Below are 11522 nucleotides of genomic sequence, written 5' to 3'. Positions count from 1 at the left end.
CTTGCTACAGTACTTTGAGGATCGACTCAGGTGGTTCGGGCCAATCTGACGCCCTTCTCAGCGGCGATGCCGGCCGGAAGTGGCTAAAGAGAGATGCCGGTAATAGGGCTGTATATAGTAGTTGTTCTAGTAGCTGTAGCTCTGGTAGGACTAGTTGTCTTCGGCCGCGTGCTGGGCTTCGGCTTCATGCCGGGAGGAAGACACCGGGTTTGTAAACCAAGATCTGGTGTTACCTGGCGGTCCTCCTCCTTGTTGCGGTGCTCGCATTGTCGGAGCCGGAAGCGACGAGATGGGGAGCCTCTGGATCCTCCGTCAATAAGGTCAACTTTGGAGTTCCAGATCATGTTGGAGTTTTCTGTGTTGACCGCCATGGAGGCGGAGCAAGGAAGATCCTCGCGAGATTTGGTGCTCCGGGGAAGATGGAGGAAGCTGCCTCGTGGAGTTCCTACATTGCAGCAAGGTTCAGTTGTGGTGATCTTTGGCCGAGATGGCGGCCACTCCACACGCCGGTGCAGTTCCTGCGCAGGTGCGTTTTCAACCTCCTTGAGTGGAGGCCTTCCTACCTCGATGCGACGGTTCGAGATCACCTCAGACCAAGTGTTTTCGTCCCCGGCTCTGGGATGAGTTGTCGTGCTCGCAGGTTGAGCAGCGCTAGTGGTGAAGAAGATGGACTTGATGGCTTTTCTGCAGATTTAGATAGGGTATATTGTGCAAGAATTCAGGGCATTGTTATTATTTATTTTTTAGAGGTCCTTGTTGTAATAATATGTATGCTCACCACCGTTGGTTAATGCAGTTTCTGGGCCTTTCGGGGCCCTTCCCCGTTCAAAAATCAAAAAATCAAATTATCTGCAAGTGTAACGCGTGGCATACCTTCCACCTTGCAGGCACCTTGCACGTGGGAGAGGCGCTTCTGAAGCGACACGACCTTGGCGCGGCGACGGCTTGGCCGGTAGACCGGCGACGGCACGGCCGATTGGCACTGTCGGGAAAGCGATTCAGCCGGTTCAACACACAGCGACTGACGGAGAGTGGCGCCGCCTCAGTTTTCGGTGTCGTAGTAGGCAACAAGGCACGGTGACGACGCTAGAGGAGAAGGGGCGGAGGATTCAGCGGCGACGGAAACGCGCGCGCACATGCTCGTTTTACCACTTGTTGTACCACGTGCACCAAATATCCCGCTCGCTCGATTTTCGGCGCTTATTTGAGCAACCTGCGCGCATAAAAATTCTTTTTTTACTGCGCGAGGGCGATTTAGCGTGCTGTTTGAGATGCTATGAAGGGCCTCAAATTATTATCACCGAAGGCAGCAATGAACTGAAAGCGTCATCAATGGTAGGTGATATTTGACTAAACGAATGAAGAATTCAAACGCGATACCTCAAATTAGGGATTTTTTTTTTGTAATTTTCGTGAGAGGTGGGCTTTCGCTACCTAGGCTATTCAAGTGCATATTCGACCCATCAAAAGTCAAAACTAATAATGGACGAGCAATGCCACCAACTCGAAGATAAACCTACGGTTCACCTCCCTGCCAAGATATTTTTAGAGACTGAAATGGTCATGAACACTTTAATACAAACAGTTAAAATTTTATGTATGCACGTGATAATCTTTGCCTTTCAGTTTTTCAGGTTCTAAAAGTATCAGGTTTATCCAAACATTATTAAGTTGAAATGACTTCAAATGTAAAATAAATAATGCAACGTTTGTGGCATATGGGCTCATCGGCGTACGGGACATGTGTAGGCCCTGGCGCCGCCTGCACCTCTAGTGCGCGCTTCTCTATATCTCACCCCTTCCATGTCACCATGTCTCTCATCCCCTTCCCACAAAGTGCGCTAAAATCAGAGTACACCTGTGTTTTTTTTAATAGGAAAGGTTCTAAAGGGCCGAGAGCTGCATTAAGTCAACACGGTTACAGACCAAATTACAAGAAGGGCCTCGAAAGAACAAGAAATAATGGACCAGCCCTTTGATTTTGCATACGGAACCCTAACGTATAAAGTGAAAACACGATCAGGTCCCTGGTCTTCGGCGGAGAACGGGCTCCGCCATCGACTGCCATCCACGCCACCGGGGAACAAGCCACTTGGGGCACGAACGGCCAGTACTGTCGACGACGAGCCGGAGCAAAGCCTCCCTTTGGAGGAAGATCTCCTGGAGAAGGGTCGCCCTTCGGCCGTATGATGCAGGGGCAGGGCGATGACGCCGGCAGAAATCCCCTGCTGATGAAGAACACCACCCCAACCGGCGGTGTTGATGAAGCAGGCGCAGCTCTAAAGAACTTGTGACACCGCCACCAGTGCAGGGAAGCAGCAACACCATCGTTGTCCTCACCCTCGCCGCCACGGCCGACCGAGAGGAACAACTTTGGTGTGCTACCTCCACACCAGAAGCAGCAGGGATAAGACCTCCAGGAAGCAGACGCGTTGGTGACGACGCGGCTGAGCTTCCTCGCCTCCACGGCCGGCCAGGAAAAGACGCCGCCCACCGCAGTCGCGCTGCAGCAGATGGTACACCGCCACTCTTTTATAGAAGGGAGCGTCAGTCGTCTTCTTCGCTCTCCCCTCCGACCACCGGAGAGGAAGAGGAAGCAAGAGAGACCCTAAATTAGCTGGGATCCAGGCGGCCAGATCCCTTCCACCGCTCCCACTACCGGGCATCAAGTCCCCCTACCGGCATACATCCACTAAATCTACCTACTCTATCTACTCCGGCGCCTCCCCTTCACCCATCTCTACCGGCAGCGCCGGGGAGATCGGCTTTGGTTCGGCCCGGCTCCCTCGAAGGAGCTCTAGCTAGGAGAGAGAAAGGAAAAGGGGGAAATGAGCTCTCACTACACCTGTGTGAAAAATCGTGCACAATTGCATATAAATCCAGGTACATCTATGCTAGTTTTGGAAGTATAAATAAAAGTTTCTCGAAACCTATTACACGAGATATAATTTTGAAAATCTTGACAAGAAGAGCTCAAAAAACAGATTGGTTAGGAGGTTAGTGGTAGAGTCAGCCCCTAAGTCCACTTCCCATTGTCATAAAAAATCAAAATTACGTAGGTTTATAATTTGGACAAACGGTTCTCGTGATATTTTGTTTAAAAAATCAATTAAAAAAAAGGAAAACTGCTTCTCCCCTCCCTCTTGTGTCCACTCTCATCCAATCCAAAAACGGTTAACCAAATTACACCTCTCCAAAAAAATGAGTAAAGTTACATACAAACTCGAGTACATCTGTAGTAGTTTAGAAGTAAAAAAAAAGTTTCTTGAAACCTATTAATATGGAATGTGGTTTTGAAAATCTTGACATGAGGAGCTCAAAAGTGAGAATGGTTTGTAGTTTGTGCAACCGGCTCTCAAGATTTTTAATTTAAAATTCCGTGAATAGTTGTGTTGGAGCGCCGAAATTTGTCTTATTACAAGGAACATAAAAAAAGGAAATTTCCGTTATTAGTTGTGTCGTGCATTTATCTCGATGTTTTATGTGCCGGCAAAGTCATTTTGCGAAAAACCAATATTTTGTGTGAAATATAAAAAAAGGAAAAATTCCGTGCTAAAAAAGCTCTTCACGAGAGATTTCTTTAACCTTTTACACATGACACAAAAATAGTTCACTTTCCATGAAATTTGGTGTGTGAACATAGATACCAATATGTACACACGAAATTTTTTTTCAGATAAATTTTAACATTTTAAAATATTTTCCCCGATGGTAGAAGCATTTGCACATGGGAATAAAAATGCATTTCTGAATGTCTCTTATCTTCTTTTCTGCAAAAATCCCGCTTGCCAGAGTCGAAAGGATGGGCCGAATGAATATAAGCCCAGTTCTTCCTCTTAGCGGGCTTTTCTCATCTCAGTCCATTATTGCGGCCTTGTAGACTTCAGTTCAACCTCGTCTTCGCATCAGAGACGGGAGATGCGGAGGCCGTCGTCTTCGCCGTCTCCGGCGAGGGCCCCGGCGTTGGCTGCTGCAGCGGCTGTCGTGCTCCTCCCGGCTATCTTCCCCGCGCTGTTCTCCCCGCTCGGCCGCGCCTTCCCTTCCCTATTCTCAGTGCGTCACCCTCCTCCTTCTCTGGCGGTTCGATTTGAGCCGGTGTAGCGTGATATTGGCGATCTACTTGGCTTTTCAAGCTACTTGTTACGATTCTCGTTTCTACTTTTCTACTCTGCGGAGCTCGATTGTTTGGGATGCGCGGAAGTTGGATATATTCTATAGGTGCGGCTGGGGAGGATTATGTGTGGATGGTGAAATGGCGTGGTGTGGTGAATTCATGATTTTCTTTAAATCTTGTTCTACGAATTAAATTAGTTGAGTTAGTGTATGTTCTATTGTATTGATGCGTAGTTGCCTGGAAGAAGTACGTGTGCAAAGCTATGTAAAGATCTGGATTCTGTTAGTGGATAACATCATGCCAGTGTATGTGCATCTGATATTTTGTTTTGGAAAGTGGTCTACAATATTCCGTTCCTCGATTTATATGCAATATGCAGAAATGTAAGACTCTATCTGGCCTCTTTGACAGTATTGGGTATAACATAGGTACTGGATTAATGTGGCCTTTGGTTATGTAGATTGCAGCTCAAGTAGATTTTAGTACTAAAGATTTCTGCAAATTATATTTTTAAGGTTAATATAATGTGGAAAATATCAATCTACTGCAGGAGTGGAATGCCCCTAAGCCAATGCACGAGTCTCTTTTGAATCAGGCTTTGCAATGGACAATCGTGAGTACTCACAACTCAGATGAAAACTGGAATGGTTACATTGAAATCGATTTGTAAGTTGTAACTTGCTTTCTGTACAGCCAGATGAACAAAAGAGAGATCTGTGGACACCCTTGCCTTATCAGGGGTGGAAACCATGCTTAAAGTCACCGGGCGCTCATGGTAACTTTCTGAGATAACATGGTTAGGTAACAATATGTCTCCTGCTGTGATAGAAATCAGTTTTCTAAGCATTTGGCTTCATAAATTGTAGATTTACCTTTTGGATACATCCAAGTATTTCTTGATGGTGGACTGAACCAGCAAAGAATGGGGGTAATGCACTTCTTCCGTACCAATCTCGTGGTGTTCGATTTTAAGATTAACTTGCTTGGTTGAGACTTTAGATCATTGAGCTCTTTCTTTTTGTTCTCTAGATATGTGATGCAGTTGCGGTTGCTAAGATTTTGAATGCTACTCTTGTGATCCCACATCTTGAAGTAAACCCTGTTTGGAAAGACTCAAGGTGGTTTTATAGTTTCAGAGTACTATCCTGTTAAATTTTTATCTTCTACTGTTGAATTGGAAGTAAATTGGGTTCACCACTGCAGCTCATTCGAAGATATTTTTAATGTGGATCACTTCATCAGCACCCTAAGACGTGAGGTTTCAATAGTGAAATATCTGCCAAAAGAATTTTCATGGAGCACAAGAGAGTTCTATGGCACAGGAATCCGTGCCACAAGAATAAAAACTGCACCTCTTCATGCCTCAGCTAGTTGGTATATAGAGAATGTCGGTCCAATTCTGCGAAGGTTTGTTTGTCATATAGTCACTTCTCCAAACTCTTTCTGTGTGAAGAATATCTGTAATACCCTTCGCAACGATAGCTGTTTGACATATATTGCATTGCATAACAATGCTAAGAATCAGCTGTTCATGTTTAACCCAGGTTGATGGCCACTGAGCTAGTTCTATAGTATTAGCATGCAACTCTTTATTGTCTAACTTCATTATTTGGTTACTCTGTGAGGAGAAACCTTCACCGACAATCTCATGTACCTGCTGTTTCCTTGTCAGCTACGGTATTGCTGCCATTGCCCCATTTTCTCACCGCCTTGCATTTGATGATTTGCCTGCGGATATTCAACGTCTGCGTTGTAAAGTTAACTTTGAAGCGCTGGTTTTTCTGCCTGACATTATCTCACTGGGGAGGACTCTTGAGAAACGTTTGCGATCTCCAGTCCAGGGGCATTCTACTGAATTAGCCCAACAAGGTGTAGAACAAAACACGAACCAGGCTGGAAAATATGCTGTTTTACATCTCCGCTTCGATAAGGTAAATGGAAGGGCTTCTGCAATATTGGAACTTCTATGTGTATTCTCTGTTGTCTTCAGGGAATCGCTACTCTGAAACATCTCAAGCTGACCTTATATTTTCCAGGATATGGCTGCACATTCTGCCTGTGACTTTGGCGGTGGTAGAGCTGAAAAGTTAGCTCTGGCTAAGTACAGGCAAGTTATCTGGCAAGGGAGGGTATTGAATTCACAGCTAACTGATGAGGAGCTTCGAAACACAGGCCGCTGCCCATTGACTCCAGAAGAGATTGGACTGATACTAGTGGCGCTTGGCTTTGACAACAGCACTCGACTTTATCTTGCTTCTCACAAGGTTTGACTCTCTGTGCGCTTACTCATTCTTGGTAGTGAACATAGAAAGTTCTAATATACAATACCTATTCAGGTGTATGGTGGTGAAGCTAGAATCTCTAGCTTGCGCAAACTTTTCCCACTGATGGAAGACAAGAGGAGCCTTGCGTCTGAAGATGAACTTGCCAAGGTTGAAGGGAAGGCTTCTGTGCTAGCAGCTCTTGACTACTATATCAGCATGCACAGTGACGTTTTCATCTCAGCATCTCCTGGCAATATGCATAATGCACTGGTAAGTTCTGTTGGCTTCTGTATTAACTAGATTACTCCTCTGTCTCTAACAGTCCTGACTAGATGGTCATTGTTGATCTAGCTGGCTCACCGGGCCTATAGGAATTTGAAGACGATAAGGCCAAACATGGCATTGCTTGGACACGTCTTTGTGAACAAGAGCATGGAATGGTCAGGGTTTCAGCAGGCTGTACAGGCAGGCCACAAGGGTAGATATGGGCAAATCCGGCTGAGGAAGCCAACGCAGTCTATCTATACTTACCCTGCCCCAGATTGTATGTGCCAAGGGTAGGTCGTGTAGTTCTCTGCAGTCCACCAGCAAAAGAATTCTGCTGGACCAACAGCTGATGTCACGGTGTAGTTCAAATTGCTTTCAATTGCTAAGTAGGAAAAGCTGATGCGAGTACAAATGCTAGTTCTGAAGTTCTGTTTGAGTCAGTCGGCTCATCCATTAACACATTGTTGAAAGAGTGTAATTGTGTCCTGTCAACTCGTGTTCCATATCACGAAGTTGTAGTTTTGCGACTGATGTTGTATATCTGTGATTCGATATACTGTAAGCCTTTTTCTCCTTTTGCAACCTCCGCAGATGTAAGTACCAGGGATTCTTTGCTTGTGAACTGTGACAAGTGATAACACATTGCATTTCCGCTGTTCTACATCAACTTTGGTTTACTGGTATCCAGTTTTATGCAGTTCTACACTTGTACTTCGGTAATCAGTATATTATTCCATCGAATTCGAGACAAATGATTCAAACTATCCCTTGCCATGTTGAAACAAAAAAACACTGAAAAATGATATTACAGGTACAACTTCAGTTAGAAGCCATTGGTGAACCCCAGAGGTCCACAAGAACAAAGTTTCACCACCTGAAATTTTAAGATTACACGGTTTTGCACTGTCCACCTAATCGTGCAAACGGTCCACCTAACACCCCCTCCACCACACTGTACATCCCCTCCCCTGCTCCATTTTTTCGAAGAACCAACAGAATTTGCTCTGGAAATTCAAGATGAATCAATTCAAAGCGGCCGCAACCTCCTCGACCGGTGCCTGGGAGAAGGTCTGGATGATGGTGGTGTGCCACGGGTCAGCCAGGTGCTGCTGCAGGTTCTCGAACGGGCCCTTCCCTGTGACGTTGTGCTGCACCAGGAACCCCAGGAACGCCAGCATCGCCAGTCTCCCTGAAAGTTCAGCAAACAGGAGTGAGAAACCGAGGGTTCAGAAGAGACGGTGGCTGAAGCACACGATGAGACGAGGACGTACCGTTGGCGAGCTCCTTCTCCTTGTTCTCGATGGTGGGTGCGAAGTTGAGCGGGTTGAAGACGCTGCCGGGGTATCCGCACTCGTGGGCGGGGAGGCTGTAGCTCTTGAAGATGGGGTCCTGGTTGACGGAGCCCGGGTTCTTGATGTCCTGCCACCGCCGGATCTCCACGTAGTGGAAGAGGATGAACTCGATGACGAAGAGCGTGGAGGAGGAGGCGAAGTACTCCCCCTTGCCGGCGTCGTACCACTCGGGCGCGTTCAGGAGCCCCGCCTTGGTGAGCACCTCCGGGATCAGCATCCCGGCCACGCCCAGCATCGCCCACCGCCCGTTCACCAGCTCCGCCTGCACGAACCACCGCAGGTCCTCCGGGTCCGCCGCCAGCGCCAGCGGGTCGAAACCATTGTCACCAGCCAAACTGCATGTATCATCGTCATCATTAGTACAAACGGTCGTAAGAAATGTAACAGCAGCTACGCATGGCAGAAATGTATCATGTTCTAGTGATGTGAGTGCTCACCTGCCGTCGAGGTAGGTAGGGGAAGCGAGGCCGGGGAGCCACGCGCCTTTGGCCTGGACGGCGACGTCACGGCGTGCGATCGACTTGGCAAGGGCGACGCGGCCGGAGTCGCCGAGGAACCGGGGGTTCGGTGACGACGCCGACGGCCGGAGAGCGGCCACGGGAGCGCGGGCACTGACCGACGACATCTTCTCCTTCTCCTTGGCTGTTTAGACTGGAGAGTCCGGCACACTGCGGCAATGGAGGAGTAGTCGGTGACCGCGCGTGGTGTGTGTGGCTCTGCTTCTTGGCCGCTGCCATTGGTTTTGTATTGAGCTCCGCTCGGCTGGTGGCTATGGCCGGCTGGGGCCGTGCGGTTGGGACGGACGGTGGATCTTGGGGTGGTGGCGGCGTTTGACGGCTGGGATTCGCCTGTGGGTGGAAATTGGATAGATGGACCAAGTGGGAGAATCGGGAGGGGTATCCTGCGTTATCTGGATGATGGATAGTGCGGAATCAAAACGATGGTTGTTATTGGTCCTGGAAACGCACGTTCGGTTGACCTGGCTGCCACGTTTCGGCGATCCGTGATAGTGTGGATGGCCGTGGCCCTACCGAGTGTGCTTGCTTCAACTTTCAACCCTTAGTTTTTTTTCCATCAGGTGAGCTGCCGAATTCAGCTCATGTAATACAAGCCTACAAAAATACAAAGAATGAACCTATGGTTGGTTAAAATGGCAGTGATACCTTTCACCAAAGATCAAACCCTATGTTTGACACTTTGATATCTCATAAGAACGAAATGTTCTCCATACGATGTTCATAGGAGTAGGGTGCGTACGTGGTTCGTAGTGGTGAGTGTACACATGTATTTATAAGCGTTTGTAGTGTGTTTTGCAAAAAAAAAGTTCGTAAAATTATAGCTTCACATATTGACATAGTTTACAAAAATATGAATCCTCCTACATTGTCTTTTGGCTGGCCCAATCAACCTATTAGATCGTCCAGACCCATTTCTACCCAAGCTGCCAATACCGCGGGAAAAAAACAGGTGTCCAACGGTTGTTATATAGTCAAACAAGATGTTTTATATAGCATGCTTCTAGTTTCATGGAAAATAGCATAATTTTGTTCATCTAGACAAAAGCTACTTGCATAAACGTGAGGATTGTGACGAATAACAAGAAAAAGATATGTCTAGGGTATAGCTTCACTTGCAACCTAGCAAAAACATGCGAGACTGGTAGGAATACCTTATTCTCCTCGAGAACTTTATTCTCCTCGAGCCCTCACATAATGTGAGGTGACTCGATCCACCATATGTTGTCTTTTCAGAAGCAAATGTAACAGTTGTATCAAGGTTGGAACGACCTCCGCAATTTAATTAGAGATTCCTAAGAAACCAGCAAAGCTTTCCACCAAAAAGATTGAGCTTTGCGACAACACCAACCATCTAAGGTTCCAAAAACACAAAAATGTAAAAAAGCTCCAAAACTTTCACCCAATCAAACCATCATGGATAACGCAAACTGACGCACCAAATGCAATGGTAAGAATACAAGAAGTGGTCAAGTCTTTCACTATTAAATCTCACCAAATCAACAAATGTTATATATGCGGGATTACGAGAGAAATAACACAGGAGGATATCATAAAATTACTCCAAATTCTATATCCAAACGCGCCTCCGTGTAGAAGAGATATTGATTGGTGGAATAGTATGTCTATATCTCCTCTCTTTCCTCAAATAGATGCAATAATAACGGCCAGGGTAATATATACTGCTCCCTCCATTCCTAGATATAAGCCATATAGTTTCTAGCACGGAAATTAAAGAATGCATATTTATAAAAAAAAAATACACCATATTTGTCTAGGTTTAACCATAGGCGATTGACGTAAGCTAATAGAGGACTTTGCATAAGATAAGCAAACCTAATCAAATCTGGAAAAATATTGTCCATACAAGCGGGGCAATGCAATATACCTTATATTCTGGAATTTTTCTCAAAACACTATATGGCTTATATATAGGAACGGAGGGCAATTGTGGTGGCAAAAACTTGCTCAAGCCTTGGCGAACCATTGTGTAAAAAGGCCCCTTATATAGCCCCCACTAAATCCAATCACTACGGCTATGCAGGACAGACAATCTCGCTCGGCCAGATATGTCCGGCCGTCCGAACAAAAAAAAAGTGTCTGGGTGAAGTACCTGAAAGTATAGGCGAGTTTTATCACGGTATAGTCCCGAACAGTACATGGGTCTAGATATCCGCACTAGTAGGTCATGAATTACATGACAATAGGTACTAAAGATTCCAAAAGTTTCTCATACGAACTTCGATTTCAATAAACTCGGATTTGTTTGATAAACTCTAGAACATCATGTAGAGAAACACCAAATAAAACCAAAGGAAAAAATTACAAAATGAAAGGTTTGGTCTCTCTATAAAAGATGATAGAACATAACCTCCAACGTAAGTGCAACAAGTTTTTGATATGTGATTTGCTTTTGATAAAATAAAGCTTGCCTTAAAGATAACGACAAGCTCTAAAACCTTACAGGAGGAAAAGCCAAATGGCAACCAAGAAACATGGTGCAACCCGTTTGAGATCTCTATGAATGATGCGATCAAACTACATGCTTGAGAGCGTCCTTGATCCTATAATCCAGTTTGTCAGCAACCACCTTGATACCTTGAGGTCATACATTGGCCTTTCATGTATTCCCTTGAGTTAGATGGTGATGGTCATTCCTGCCTCAAGTTGGAACACCTTTTTTTGATTGCACTCGCATGGTAAAGTCTCACAAATTGCTCCCATCCTCCATTAGGGGAAACCTCACTTAGGTACATCTTCATAGATCCATTACTACTAAATGAATTACAAATTTCAAGCATATGATCTCTTTGAGATGCTCATCTTGAACTTGCGCTTCTTAATCTTGATGGTGATCACCACCTGACGCCATCCTCCCATGGCTATATGAAATGTTCATTTAGATGCAAACTCATAGAGAGATACATGGCCCCACATAGAAACACCAGTCACGTAGATCACATGTTAATTCACAAATGGCAAATGAAGATGCAAACAAGAGCCTTGGCTC

The 11522-nt window shown here is 45.8% G+C and overlaps 2 protein-coding genes across 6 annotated transcripts; one reads left to right on the top strand and one right to left on the bottom strand.

Annotated features, from left to right (window-relative positions):
• The first annotated feature begins 3918 nt into the window (after positions 1-3918).
• On the top strand, positions 3919-7381 carry LOC124654057 (O-fucosyltransferase 39-like). 5 transcript variants are annotated; one of them, XM_047193092.1, is made up of 10 exons: positions 3919-4053; positions 4665-4727; positions 4808-4889; positions 4981-5042; positions 5144-5232; positions 5318-5521; positions 5787-6045; positions 6151-6378; positions 6451-6648; positions 6730-7381. In XM_047193092.1, the coding sequence occupies exons 1-10, from the start codon at positions 3919-3921 to the stop codon at positions 6937-6939; spliced, it is 1530 nt and encodes a 509-aa protein (XP_047049048.1). In that variant the 3' UTR covers positions 6940-7381. The 5 variants fall into 5 exon arrangements, with proteins under 5 accessions (XP_047049048.1, XP_047049049.1, XP_047049050.1 ...); XM_047193093.1 differs by having other exon boundaries at positions 3960-4265; XM_047193094.1 differs by having other exon boundaries at positions 3961-4260.
• A 16-nt stretch (positions 7382-7397) lies between these two features.
• LOC124654058 (chlorophyll a-b binding protein 1B-20, chloroplastic-like) lies at positions 7398-8714 on the bottom strand. The gene is made up of 3 exons (XM_047193097.1): positions 8435-8714; positions 7917-8332; positions 7398-7834 (listed from the first exon to the last, which is right to left on the bottom strand). The coding sequence occupies exons 1-3, from the start codon at positions 8620-8622 to the stop codon at positions 7668-7670; spliced, it is 771 nt and encodes a 256-aa protein (XP_047049053.1). The 5' UTR covers positions 8623-8714; the 3' UTR covers positions 7398-7667.
• Between the last annotated feature and the right edge of the window lie 2808 nt (positions 8715-11522).

The sequence above is a fragment of the Lolium rigidum genome, chromosome 5, assembly GCF_022539505.1.
Source record: "Lolium rigidum isolate FL_2022 chromosome 5, APGP_CSIRO_Lrig_0.1, whole genome shotgun sequence".
Taxonomy (NCBI): Eukaryota; Viridiplantae; Streptophyta; class Magnoliopsida; order Poales; family Poaceae; genus Lolium; species Lolium rigidum.
The sequence above is the reverse complement of the archived record's forward strand: the minus strand, read 5'-3'. Positions and strand labels throughout refer to the sequence as shown.